This window comes from Cynocephalus volans, chromosome 6 (assembly GCF_027409185.1).
Source record: "Cynocephalus volans isolate mCynVol1 chromosome 6, mCynVol1.pri, whole genome shotgun sequence".
Taxonomy (NCBI): Eukaryota; Metazoa; Chordata; class Mammalia; order Dermoptera; family Cynocephalidae; genus Cynocephalus; species Cynocephalus volans.
This window is the reverse complement of record NC_084465.1, coordinates 118,266,575-118,280,961: the sequence shown is the minus strand read 5'-3', so window position 1 is coordinate 118,280,961 and position 14,387 is coordinate 118,266,575. Positions and strand designations below refer to the sequence as shown.

Here is a 14,387-nt window from a genome sequence, read left to right as displayed (position 1 = left end):
GATTATTGAACGGGACACACTGATTTTGTGACATTTGAGAAAAAATAAAAACCTGGCATCTGGGGAGGCTTGAACTTTGTTCTTCAGAACTATTCCTAGATGCTTTCTCCTCTTCCTGAAGAAAAATGCCCAGTGCTGCCTTTCCACCTGCTGTGAGTGTTTTGTGTTCGGACTGCTGTCAAGAGATGGGGGCCTGGCTCCAGCACTTCCATGAAGAAAACCTTCAAATGTAATCCACACTCATGAGCTGAATAAACTTGTATCATGAACAAGCAAAAGTGTTTGGAACTTACTGCCTTCACACAGTCCCTCGGAAACTAAGGACTCTAGGACTTTTGAGACAGGACTGGAAATGCTCCAGCAGGAGGCTCTATGGTAGGAGGCTACACTGGGGGGCTCTGTTAATCTATACTGCCTGACTAATGTATGTCCTGCTTGGGGTGCCCTAACTGTAAATTCTTTGTTTCCATGGGTACCACCTGTGCCCTCTGGGATTGTACTTCTGTATGTGACCCTAACTATCACGACACTGCCAGGAAGTCAGGTCAGTTTCAACTTTACTGGCCATAGTTGTGCTGTGTCTGAATTGATGCCTCAGGTCAGGTAAATGGTTCATACAGAAACTTAAGGAGTAAGCTACTTAGCTTAGCTTTCTAAGATGGATTTTTATGGTTAGTGGGATTTATTCTGACTGGCTAAATCCAGGACCCCTAACAGGAATAACTGAGGTTCATACTGCAGATTGATTTCACCTTTTTGCCTGGGGTCCTACTGATGATAATTTTGCTGTAAAGAAGCCTTAGTCAAGGGAATGGGTTGTGCAGAAAAGAGATAACATACCAGGCCTGAGATTATTATCCTTAGGCCTGTTGGCAAGGTTGGCCCATGGTTGGCATCTGTTAGCTTAGATTTCTGTAGGGTTCTCACCATTCGCTAAATAAGAGTGGCTCAAAGTGCCTAAACTCTTTGTGCAAACAATGTGGTTTATGCTGAACACCTGCTTTCCTTCTGGAAGTCTGGAATTTTGGTTGGTGTTAGGCAGAGGATGATGACCTGACCAGCTCCCAATAAAAATCCTGGGTTCAGAGTCTCTAATGAGCTTTCCTTTTATACAACATTTCACATGGGTTGTTCCAATTCATTGCTGGAGCAATTAAGTGTGTCCTTTGTGACTGCACTGGGAAGACTCTGGGAAGCACGTGCCTAGTTTCCTCTGGACTTTGCCCCATGCACTTTTTGCCTTTGCTGGTTTTGCTTCATAGCCTTTTGCTGTAATAAATTATAGCTGTGAGTATGACTATATGCTGAGTCCTGTCACTCTCATAGTAAATCATGAAACTGGGAAGTGGTGTTAGGGACCCACACAGTACATAAGGGGGACTTCTGGGGTGTTGGCACTGTTTTTCTCAGTCTGGGTGTATTCAGTTTGTGGAAATTCATAAGCTGTACAATTAAATGTACATTTTTCCTGTAAATATATTCAATTTCAATTAAAAGTTAAAATAGAAAATTGCACACCATGGAGATAAAAATAACTTAATTTTTTAAAAAAAAACTTCCTTTTATTCAAACATTTTAGTAATACCCCTTTTTACCAACGCATTGTGCTGGGAGTTTGGGAAATGGGGTGGAAAAGACCATCATCATCGTCTCTCAGCTTAATTGGGAGGTGGGTAAAGAGATGCTTACAATTTGGCCGATGTTTTGCTGGAAATCTATCAAAGACTTCATAGGGTGCTAAGGGGGCACGGAGAAGGAGCTTCTAACCTGGGTGTTTTGCCTTTCCAGTGTGGCCACAAGTGCCTACAGAAGCCAGACAGGCAAATGGGGAAAGGAAGTAGCTGCAAACTATGGCAAACTGGTAGAGTGTGTAGACCTAGAATTTCTAGAGCTGTTTTTTTCAGGAAAAGCCACAAATGTGAATTTTTAGGTGAGCTCTCTTTTTAAATGCTGTAAATGAATTCAATTTTTGAAAAGTGGAAGGCCAAACAAAACACACACACCCCACCTCCCAGGCCCCCCCTTCCCGACAAATTTGGCCATGACCTGACAGTTTGGTAGGCATTCTTCCAATCGGCCATCACTCCCTCTGACCAAAAAATTGAGTGTCCACTATTTCGGAACTGGGAAATGCAGCAGTGAGCGAGCCAGACAGCTTTCTTGCATCTTGTGGGGCTCTGATACGGTGCTTCTCAAACTTCGGTGTGTGTAGGAATCACCTGGGTAGTCTTGTTGAAAGGCAGATTCTGACTTGGTCGGTTAGGGGTAGAGTCTGAAAAGTTGCCTTTGCCGTTCTAACAAGCTCCCAGCTGCTGCCGGTTTCTGGGCCTTCCCTTGCGTAGTTGCTTTGTAATACAGAGGGGCTCAGGAGCAGCTGTTATTAGAAGGAGGGAGGCTAGGGGACTTGCTATGAAAGTGCTTTTGCCTAACAAGCCTCTTGTTTTTACTTAAATGTTAATTTATTTGGGGTGGCTTCGCAGAGAGCTGATGACTTCAGCTGCTACTTCCTGGCGCTGCTCTTGCACAGCTTACATTCTGGAAGGCGGGGTGGAGTGGAGGAAGGTCAGGAAAGGCTACCCGGAGGAGCAACTGCGGGAGCTTCCGCGGCCGCCGGAGAAAGGGAGGAACCCGGTGCGAATTCCGCGTCTTCTGGGGCTGGGTCTTGGCCTCCCTACGCCGGGTGTGGCTTCCCCGGGTGTCCCACGTGCCCGCCGCCCGTGGCGCTTGTCAATCACGTCTCTCCGCCCGCCGGGCCGGGTTTAAAGGCGCCGCGGTGCGGGCGCTCCCATGGTGCCGCGCGGCGGGCGGGTTTGGATTTTAAATCCCCGCGGCCAATCAGGGGCGCGCAGGCTTTTGTAACGTTCCCAGCGCTGCGTTTGAATTCGGGGAGCAGCGAAGCTGTACCGAGCCTCTGCCCAACCCCTCCTGGTCCGCCGAGCAACTCCTGGAGCATGAGTGCGGCGGAGACTGCAGGGAAGCTGACGCGGGCACCGGCCGACACGGGGAAAGCCGGGGGCCCCGGAGTCGCGGCTCCCGGGGCCCCGGCGGCAGCTCCGCCGGCGAAGGAGATCCCGGAGGTCCTACTGGACCCACGCAGCCAGCGGCGCTATGTCCGCGGCCGCTTTTTGGGCAAGGGTGGCTTTGCCAAGTGCTTCGAGATCTCCGACGCGGACACCAAGGAGGTGTTCGCGGGCAAGATCGTGCCTAAGTCTTTGCTGCTCAAGCCGCACCAGAAGGAGAAGATGTCCATGGAGATATCCATTCACCGCAGCCTCGCCCACCAGCACGTCGTAGGCTTCCACGGCTTTTTCGAGGACAACGACTTCGTGTTCGTGGTGTTGGAGCTCTGCCGCCGGAGGGTGAGTTGGACTGCCTGGGGGCCGGGGTTGGGGCGCCCGGACCCGGAGCTGCTGGGAAGGAGTTTCCAGGAAAGGGGTGCCCAAGACTTGGAGCTGCTAGAGTAGGGGTGCTGGGAACCTCGAGCTAGGTAGGGATGGGGAAGGTTTCCGGTAAAAGGTGCTTAGCACTTGGAAGTGCTAGGGAAAGGAGTTCCCGGTAAGTGGAGGCGGAGTCATGTTGCTGCAGGGGAAAGCAGCTCCTGGACTGGAGGTGTTGGCTGGGGTGGGGTGGGGTGGGGGTGGTAATGGACACTAGGGCCCTGACACGAATCCTGGGTTAAGGGTACCGTGGACCCGGAGCTTACAGAGGGGGGCTGGGTCAGGGAGGGGGTGTTCGGAGCCAGTATTCAGAGCTTCCGGGGAAGAGAGGGGTCAAGAAAGGGATCTGTTGCTGGGAGGAGGCTTGGGGAGTGAATACTGGAGCCTCCGAGCTTTCGGAGTGGGACCGAAAGAGGGTTCCCAGGTAAGAGAGAGAGCTAGTAGGGGAGGGGGTGCTGGGAATGGTTGTGTTCAGTGTTAGGGCAGGGTCCAGATCCCGGTTATCCTAGGGAAGGAATTGGGGGTGGGAGTGGGGAAGGAGAGATATCTGTCAAGACTCCTCCTTCATCTTCCTGGAGAGTCCACGGTCCAGTCCTGGGCTGCCTCTCCCTTGTACCCCTCCTTTCCCTTCCTCTTTGAGCCTCAATACCGCCTCCCCATTTCTCCCCCGACCCCAGTCGCTCCTGGAGCTGCACAAGAGGAGGAAGGCGCTGACCGAGCCCGAGGCCCGATACTACCTGCGGCAGATCGTTCTGGGCTGCCAGTACCTGCACCGAAACCGGGTTATTCACCGCGACCTCAAGCTGGGCAACCTCTTCCTGAACGAGGATCTGGAGGTGAAAATAGGTGAGGTGCTAGGCCTGCAGGGGTGCTTGACACCACTACAAGAGGTAGGAATGAGGAAGAGGCTGGGAGAAAGGGAGGAAGAAAGGAAATAGGAAGGAGACAGGGAGGGAGGAAGAGGATGGTGGGAAGTCTGGGCTGCTGATTGCCTCTAGAATTCTCTCTTTAGTCCAGAAGTTTAAAACAAAGCGCACAAGTCAGTATCTTGCCTGCAGGTGCATTATTTCCGTACCTCAACTCCGTATTTTTTTATTAAAAAGAATTTGAATTTGTTTTCATTTTTTAAATTGGGAGGATTGACATAAAAATTTGGATTTGGAGCACTTTTTAAAGAGTTGAATCTCCAGCAATACAGGGACAGCATTCCCTTAGGGCAGCTTCTTGGTAGGCTGAAAAGCAGCCGTTCCCTTGAGATTCCATCTGGATTGCCACAGCCCCCACCCCTCACTGTTATGCTTCACAGACTTGCCAAGTAGCAGTCTTGGAGGTTCTTTGCTTGACCCTTGAAAGCATTTGAGTTTTGCTATCCCTGTTGACTCCCTTTTAGAAGCATAGCCCTCCTTTCTAAGGGGAGGGGTGAGAAGGGTCACTTGGAGCATCTCCCTGGGGCTAGCATGGTGGTAGGATTCCTGGGCAAGCCTTGCTGCACATAAGGAGCAGAAGCTTCTGCGATCAAATGACCCTGGCTCTTGATGGTCAAACCTGACCCAGCTGTCTGCATTGACAGATGGCAGAGGCTGGCATCTGAGTACCCCCCTCTTCCTCCCTCTGTCCCAGGGGATTTTGGACTGGCAACCAAAGTCGAATATGATGGGGAGCGGAAGAAGACCCTGTGCGGGACTCCTAATTACATAGCTCCCGAGGTGCTGAGCAAGAAAGGGCACAGTTTCGAGGTGGATGTGTGGTCCATTGGGTGCATCATGTAAGTTGGGAGTTGTCTCAGGACCTACCAGCCTCAGCAGTAGCACTTTAGGACATCTCATCTGGCTGCCCTTGTCCTGTCGACCTTTCTGCCTCACAAAAAGGCTGCTCCAGAGGGCTGGTTGTCCCAGAATAAAGTCTAATCTTCCTGTCTTTCCTTGTCGCTCTGGTGAATCCTGTAGGATTCCTGTAGCCTGGGCCATGGTTCCAGAGAAGGAGAAGGAAAGGTCTCTCAACCTGATCTAGCCCCTTGCTAGAGTGGTCCACAGACCAGTATTATCACCACATGTGAACTTGTTAGAAATGCAGAATTTCAAAATCCAGACTGCTTACTGGATCAGAATCTGGATTTTTAACAAGATCCCTGGGTGGTTCCCATGCTCAGTAGAGATTTAGAAACACTGATCAGCATTGCGTGGGAGAAATTAGACCAGGAGTTATAGCTGGCTGGACGAGGTGCCTGTGGTCTCTCTGGATCAAGACCATCAGAGGAGGGTGGTGGCAGGCAGGAGCTTGGGCCTTTTCGGGCATTATCTTTTCTGTTATTTTTGGTCTGCATACTGGAGAGTTAGAAATGAATTGTATCAATGGCTTTCATACTTCTTTGCAATGGAGCTTTTTCCAAATGAAAACTTTAACCCTTAATTACGGAACTACTAACTGTGGAGCTACCTCTGTAGGAGCAGGTAACCCACCCACTTTGATCTGTTTTGTATGGCCAGCAGCCTCTGACACCCTTGCACAGAGTCCTAGAGTACCGCAGGCTATAGTTGAAAAGCCACTGGCCTGTAAGAATCTGGGTCTCATCACCTGTATTCTACTGAGGGTTCATCCCACCCAGTGTCCTGGCTCCTGGGGCTGCTAAGTGGACTCAGGGATTGTCTTCAGGGCCCCCAGAGTCAGACTGGGTGTCCAAAGGATCCCTGCCTTTCATTCTGGCCCCGAGATGATTCCTCCTGTGTCTGGGTTTTGGCTGGGAGCCTTGAGCCAAATCCCACCTTGTGCTTACAGGTATACCTTGTTAGTGGGCAAACCACCTTTTGAGACCTCTTGCCTAAAAGAGACCTACCTCCGGATCAAGAAGAATGAATACAGTATTCCCAAGGTGACTAATAATACTTTATTTTTCTTTCCCAAAAGCTATTTACTGAGCCCAGCTACATCCTGGGGACAGAGATAGGTCAATCTCACCCCTAGGACAGCTACGGAGCTTTAGAGAGCCTATATCTGAAATTGCATACAGAATTTGACACATATGTATACATAAGCATTTTTTCTAGGGGAAGAGAGTTTGCAGATTCTCAAAAGATTGGGTGGATAACCCAAAAGATGAGTAAAAAGCAGAAAAAGGGAAGGGGGAGAGAGTAGGAGGCAGAAGTGCTTAAGCTCTGGAAGTGGACTGTCTTAATCCTAATGCACTGTGCCACTTAGCAGCCAGAGCACATGGGGCAAATGGCCTGAATCTTCTGATCCATAGTCTCCCATCTATAAAATGGAGTTACTGCCTTGGAGTACCTCATAGAGTGTCTTGCATACAGTAAGCGCTCACAGAATCGTGAACCACTGTGAATCTCTGGGCGTACCAGTGGCAAAATGGTGTGAATTTCCACAGCCACCCGCATAAATGCATTTAAGGGAATAGCCAGTTCCTGGGGAAGCCACTTTCTAGTGTAGTATTCTTGTGTGGAGCCAGGAGCACTGTCACCGTAAGGACAGACACAGTAAATCTGTCACAAAGTGTCAGATTTTTGCTGTCAGAGAAACAGAGCATGGAATGGCTTAAGGCAACTAGACTGCCGGGGTGTGAGTGCTGGCTCCACCACTTATTAGGGTTGTACTCTGAGGCAAGGCCTTTACCTTCTCTGTGCCTGTTTCCTTATCTACAAAAGAGGGGTGATCATAGGTATCCCCACCTTTAGGTGTTTTTGTGAGGGCTAAATGAGTTAAATAACAGGGAGTACGTAGAGCCCTTTTCCAGCACGTAGGAAGTGCAGAGTTAATGCAAGGCAGTGACTGTGTGTCTGACTTGTGCTAGTTTATATCCCATTGAATCTTCTCAGTGGGGCTCCAAGCTCAGTGCTATATCCCCGTTTTACAGATGCAGATACAAAGGCCCTAGAAAGTCTGGGTTACCTGTCACAGTTGGTGTTAAGAACAGAACTGGGATTTAAATCCAGGTCTTTAGGGCCTCCAAACCTGTGTTTTCAAGTGCTACTCTAGTGGTGAGCAAATTTAAGTATGCAAGGCCAGGTTCAGGAAAAAAGTTACCCCAAATTAATCTTGAAGCTCAAGAGGAAGGAGAAATGAGCATTCTCACAATTTAGGTTGACAATTGTTGACCAAGTAAAGCCGAGAGTGGAGAACCTGGCACTGGTTATAGCCACTGAGCCATGGTATATGTGAGACCAGGGGGCTGTGTGTGGGCTGGGGGCCTTTGTGGCACTGCTGCTGTATTCTCGGGGCCCCCCTCACATCCTGCTTATGGCTCTCCCGCTCTCTGCTCCAGCACATCAACCCCGTGGCTGCCTCCCTCATCCAGAAGATGCTTCAGACGGATCCCTCTGCCCGCCCAACCATTAACGAGCTGCTTGATGACAAGTTCTTTACTTCTGGCTACATCCCTGCCCGTCTCCCCATCACCTGCCTCACCATTCCGCCCAGGTTTTCAATCGCTCCCAGCAGTCTGGACCCCAGCAGCCGGAAACCTCTCACAGTCCTCAATAAAGGTAAAACAAAGGTCTGGATAGGACAGCAGACCCCCAGAGAGAGCCCAGGTTTTAGGTGTGTGTGTGTGTGGCTTACTTCCTGGCCCCCAGAGCTCAGATGTGGAGTAGGACAGGCCCCTATCCTTGAATCCATGGTCCTTGTGCCCTCTGCCTTGTCAGGAAAGATAGACCTTACCATGGCTGATCAACTCTTTGGGCCCAAGAAGAAAATGGACTGTACACCTAGCTTGAAAAATTCTTCTGATTGCTTAAAAAAATTCCTAATATCATTCTTGAATGGTTCATTGAAAAAATATGAAAAATTTCAAGTGTACACACAGAGCATAATGCAATGGACCCTGACAGTTATCAAGATTTTATCACATTCACTTCATCTATCCTTTTTGTTCCTTTGAGATATTTTTGAAGTTAACACCAGATATCTTGCCATTTTATCCCTATAAATTTCAGTATGTATCCCTTTAAAAAGATAGACATTTTCTTAGAAATCTAAAACCACATGCCATTGCTTAGGCTGTCATTTTTTCTAGGTTTCTTCAGAGGACAGAATTAGGAAATATATATTTTTGGGGGGAAGAAAACCTTCAGTTTATGGTTTTTTTCTTTTTTTTAATTTGGCAGCTGGCTGGTCTGGAGATCCAAATCCTTGACCTTTGATGTTATCAACACCACGCTCTAACCAACTGAGCTAACTGTCCAGCTCTATGATATTCTGATTCGTGTTTTTTAACATTTTATTTTGATATTATTTCAAGCTTATGAAAAAATAGAAGAATAGACCAAAAATTCCTGTAAACTCCCCTTACCCAGATACCCCAATTAACATTTTTTTCACATTTGCTTTATCAACCTTTCTCTCTCTCTATATGTTCTTTTCTGAACCATTTGAGAATAAGTTGTATATGTCCTCTTCTTCAGTGTATATGTCCTAAAAATAAGTTCAGGAAATTTAACATTGATACAATATTGTCTTATAGCAATCTTTTTCTCCACTGTGGACTTACTGCTTTTCTTTCGGTAATTTTTTTTTTTTTTTTTTTTTTTTTTAATTTCTTGAGTTACAGCATGCCAAGATCTTTTGGTAATTTTTAAGTGTCTGATTCAGATGTAATTTTAACGGATGTTTACTTCTTTGATTTTACACTTGTATTTATTTTCTCTTAAACTGAAGTCTTGTTTCCTTACATTCATATACTTAATTTTTTTTTTAAAAGATGACCAGTAAGGGAACCTCAACCCCTGACTTGGTGTTGTCAGCACCACACACTCTCCCAAGTGAGCCATGGACTGGCCCCATATACTTAAAATTTTTAACATATACTAGTTCCCATTATTAAATGATGTTTTATTTTCTTGCAGTTCTATTTGTCCTTAAAATATATTTCACTAAGGATAGATAAGTTTTTTAAAAAATCACTTGAAATACTTTTTTCCTCTGTGGATATATCACTAATTTCATATAAACTTAAGTTCATTTGTTTTAGTTAGTTTTCTGTTTTGGGGAATTACTTGTTTTTTGTTTTTTAACTTTATTTTGGAATAATTTTAGGCTTATACAGGCAATTTGCCAAAAAAAAGAGTTCCCATATACCCTTCAACCAGCTTCCCCTGAAGTAAGCATCTTGCATAACCATAGAAGAATCATCAAAACTAAAATATTAACCTTTGGGATGATGCTCTTGACGGGCCCCAGGCTTCCCTTGGACTTCATCAGTTTTTTCCACCGATATCCCTTTTCCATGCCAGGATTCAGTTCGGTACCCCACATGGTATTTAGTTGTCATGTCTCCTTAGTCTCTTCCACCCTGTGATAGGACCTTGGTCTTTCTGTGTCTTTTATGACTTTGACTCTTTTGAAGAGCACTGGTAGGTTATTTTCTTTTCTTTTTTTTTTTTTTTTTAAAAAGATGACCGGTAAGGGGATCTCAACCCTTGACTTGGTGTTGTCAGCACCACGCTCAGCCAGTGAGCCAACTGGCCATCCCTATATAGGATCCGAACCCGTGGCCTTGGTGTTATCAGCACCCCACTCTCCCGAGTGAGCCCCGGGCTGGCCCTGGTAGGTTATTTTCTATAATGCCCTTCAGTTTGGATTTGCTGTTTCCTCATGAGTCCATTGATGTTCTGCATTTTCGTCAAGAATACCACAGAAGGGTGTGTCCTTTTCAGTGTGTCATATCAGGGACACATGTTGACTTTTCTTTCTATTGATAATGTTAATCTTGATCATTCAGTTGAGGTGGCATCCGATGGCTTTCTCCACTGCGAAGTTACAATTTTTCCCTCTGTAATTAATAAATGTCTTGCAGGGAACTACTTTGAGATTATCCTGTTTCTCCTCAAACTGCTGCCCACTAATTCTGGCATCCATGGGTGGATCTTGCCTGCAACAGTTATTAACTGTGGTATTCTAATGGCGAGTTTTCACTTTTCCTCGCTCCTCCTACATTTATTAATTGGAATTCTTCTGTAAGGAAGAGCTGTCCATTCTCTCCCATTTACTTATTTATGTCAGTAATGGACTCATGGGTATTTATTTTATTCTTTGGGCTGGAATGTCATACTGTTATTTTAAGGACTACTTTTTTGCTTTTGCTTTTAATTTTTGAACATATAGCATTAAAAAAAACCTGTTATGGAAAATTTCAAACTTACCCAGAGGTAGAGAGAACTTCCTGGTCCCCTGAGTTCATCCATTTTCAATAGTTACCAACATTTGGCCCCATTTGGTTCATTTATTCACCTCCCCTGCCTTTATGTTAGAGTTTTAAAAGTGAATCCGTAATATAAAACTTAAGTCCCTATCACAGCATAGTTTTTCTTCATTGAAAACTTATTTTAAGAAAAATTTTATATTACACAAGGAGATCTAGCACATGTTGGTGGGGGATAAAGTTAAATATTTAAGCATAAAGACAGTAAAAACCATCCATGCTTCTACTGCCCAAATATAATCGATGTTAAAATTTCAGACTCTTTTGGTTAGGGTGGGAAAAATCTCTTATGTTTTTATTTATTTATTTTATTTCGGTTTTGGTGGCTGGCCAGTACGGGGATTCAAACCTGTGACCGTGGTGTTACAAGGCTTCACTCTAACCAACTCAGCTAACTGGCCAGCCCCACGTTTTCATTTAAATGCCTGCTGAATCCATCCTGTTGATGAGCTGTGATATACTCAGCCCTCTCATCTCTGTCAGTGCTGGAGATGCTTTTAATTCTTTGCTTGAAGCCGGGCTGCTGGCGTCAAGCTGCTTCCCTGAGTGACAGGTGGTGTCCTGCAGGGCCATGCCATTGGGTCAGAGGCCTGAGCATCTGAAGCTCTGGCCTTGCAGTGAGTACTGTGCTGCTGCTCTAATAACTTGGCACTACTGCCATTTGCAACAACATGGATGGACCTTGAGAGAATTATATTAAGTGAAACAAGTCAGGCACAGAAAGAGAAATACCACATGTTCTCACTTATTGGTGGGAGCTAAAAATTAATAAATAAATTCACACACACACACACACACAAAAAAAACCGGGGGCGGGGGAAGAAGATATAACAACCACAATTACTTGAAGTTGATACGACAAGCAAACAGAGGGGACATCGGTGGGGGGGAGGGGGGAGGGAGGAGGGAGGGAGGTTTTGGTGATGGGCAACAATAATCAGCCACAATGTATATCGACAAAATAAAATTAAAAAATAAATAAATAACTTGGCACTGACTCAGTTTCCCTAAAACAATAGAGTGCCAGCTGTGGCAGGGAGTCCTGTGTCCTTCTCAACACCCATCCCCCTCCCCATTTTTGTGCCCAAGTAATGACTGTGTCACCTTCCTAGGCATGGGGAACCCTCTGTCTGAGTGTCCCCGGGAAAAAGAGGAACCAGTGGTTCGGGAGACAGGTGAGGCCGTCGAGTGCCACCTTGGCGACATGCTGCAGCAGCTCCACAGCGTCAATGCCTCCAAGCCTTCAGAGCGAGGGCTGGTGAGGCAAGGTGGGTACTGGGGGGTCTGGGTGGGGGAGGTTTGCCTGGGCACTTGGAGAAGGCAGGGGAAGTCTCAGCCAACAGAGTGTTGGAAACTTATCCAGGTCCCTGCCTCCACAAGCCCTTTGATTCCCCCATTTCCTGTAAATCAAAATCCAAATGAGTTAGGCTGACCTCCAAGGCCCTCTGTGTTGGGGCTCCTGCCTTCTTTTCCGGCTCCATCTCTTACTCCACAAGTGCTGCACCGTGCAGCACCTTGATAAGCCATCTCCACACGCCTGTACACACTGCTCGTTCTGCTCAGTCAGTTCCTACTGACCTTTCCTGATGGTTGAAATAACAGACCTACACATGCTCCAGCCTCGGCTTCTGCTCATCCTGCTCTCTCCTCTTGAAGGCACTTCCTCCAGACATCTGCGTGGCTCACACTGTCAAGTGTCTGCTCCAGTGTCACCTCCATGAGTCCCCACTGATAGCACTTCTCACCCCCTTACCTGCTTTACCATTAATTCTCTGCAACACTTCTTTTTCTTTTCTTTTTTTTTTAAGATGACTGGTAAGGGGATCTTAACCTCTGACTTGGTGTTGTCAGCACCACGCTCTCCCAAGTGAGCCATGGGCCAGCCCTCCTGCAACACTTCTACCCAACATATTACAACATTTCCTTCTCTGTTTATTGTATTTAAAATAAGGGAGTTGTTGCATGCACAGAACACAACGTACTGATGTATGGTATTTGGAACTGTCTGTCTTCTCGCAGTTTCCTAATCACTCCAAACTGGAAAACTAGATAATATCAGCCACTGACTGTTACCGTGATACAAGTAACTTACTTATTTTGTCCATACTCATTGTGATTAGTCTTTCTCTCTATAACTAGTGTGTAAATTTCATGAAGTCTGGGGGTTTTGTCTCTTGCTGCCTGTACTATGACAGTGCCTGGCACACAGTAGGCCATTGATAAACGGGTCAATGGAAAAAAGGGACGGGGTGAGTGGGACTCAGTGTGCTGTACTGTAACTTTCTGCTTAAACATCTGCTGCTGCTTGTCTGAGCTTGTTTGCAGCAGAAGCCCTGCTTTGCTCCTCTTGGGGTCCCAGAAATCTTGACTGAGCCCAGTGCTCAGCAAACTTCCCTGGTGTGGGCTGCATGAATGGGCCAGAGGGGAAGAGCCTGGTCCTGATCAGTTGTCTGTTTCTATCCCAGAGGAGGCCGAGGATCCCGCCTGCATCCCCATCTTCTGGGTCAGCAAGTGGGTGGACTATTCAGACAAGTATGGCCTCGGTAGGTTTCTTTCAGAATGGATGGGTGGCTCTGGTACAGCCAAGTGACCCTTTAATGTGTTACAGGCTCTGGCCCTTTTTGTCTCCCAAGTCCCCTTCTCTCTACACTCCTGTCTCCATCCCAAGGCCTCCCAGTTCCAGTCCCAGTGCCCCTCTACCCTTACTCCCCCTTTCTGAGGTCTCTCTCCACTACCGCTAGGGTACCAGCTGTGTGACAACAGTGTGGGGGTGCTCTTCAATGACTCGACACGCCTTATCCTCTACAACGACGGCGACAGCTTGCAGTACATAGAGCGTGATGGCACCGAGTCCTACCTCACCGTTAGTTCCCATCCCAACTCTTTGATGAAGAAGGTGAGTGCTGGCTGGCCCATGGGGCTTGGTGGTGCTGGGAGTGGAGCTTGTGCCAAACAGGGGCAGACTGTAACTCTGGAGTCCCTCCCCAACTTTTCAACCAGATCACCCTCCTTAAGTATTTCCGCAATTACATGAGCGAACACTTGCTGAAGGCGGGTGCCAATATCACGCCTCGGGAGGGCGATGAGCTGGCCCGGCTGCCCTACCTGCGCACCTGGTTCCGCACCCGCAGTGCCATCATCCTGCACCTCAGCAATGGCACCGTGCAGATCAACTTCTTCCAGGTGAGCCAGAGGCGAACCCAGGGCAGGAGAGAGTTGGGGCAGGCTGTCTGTGCCTGGCAGTGGCAAATGGGTTGGGTGGGTGGGAGGCGTGGGCACCTGTGCTTGGCGGTAGGAAGGGAGCAAAGTGGGGGGCCTGCCTCACCGTCAGCTGGGGTATCTTCCTCTCCACCGCACACCCCACATACACAATCCCTTCCCTTCTCCCCCTATAGGACCACACCAAACTCATACTGTGCCCACTGATGGCAGCCGTGACCTACATCGATGAGAAGCGGGACTTCCGCACATACCGCCTGAGCCTCCTCGAGGAGTTCGGCTGCTGCAAGGAGCTGGCCAGCCGGCTCCGCTACGCCCGCACCATGGTGGATAAGCTGCTGAGTTCACGCTCGGCCTCCAACCGCCTCAAGGCCTCCGCCTAGGCCTCCCTCCCTCCTGGACTACTGCTGCCCTTTACCTCCCACAGCTCCTGGGGCCTGCACTGTTAGCTCCCATGGTGCTGTTTGTATAATATGCCCCCAGCCCTGGGGGCTGGGCAGAGAGCTCCATCACCCTCGCGGGCAGGG

The 14,387-nt window shown here is 47.8% G+C and overlaps 1 protein-coding gene across 1 annotated transcript; it reads left to right on the top strand.

Annotated features, from left to right (window-relative positions):
- Positions 1 to 2,951: 2,951 nt before the first annotated feature.
- PLK1 (polo like kinase 1) lies at positions 2,952 to 14,277 on the top strand. Its single transcript, XM_063100725.1, has 10 exons — positions 2,952 to 3,359; positions 4,115 to 4,283; positions 5,058 to 5,202; positions 6,213 to 6,306; positions 7,708 to 7,927; positions 11,754 to 11,909; positions 13,107 to 13,184; positions 13,383 to 13,537; positions 13,642 to 13,824; positions 14,037 to 14,277. The coding sequence occupies exons 1-10, from the start codon at positions 2,952 to 2,954 to the stop codon at positions 14,241 to 14,243; spliced, it is 1,815 nt and encodes a 604-aa protein (XP_062956795.1). The 3' UTR covers positions 14,244 to 14,277.
- Positions 14,278 to 14,387: the final 110 nt, after the last annotated feature.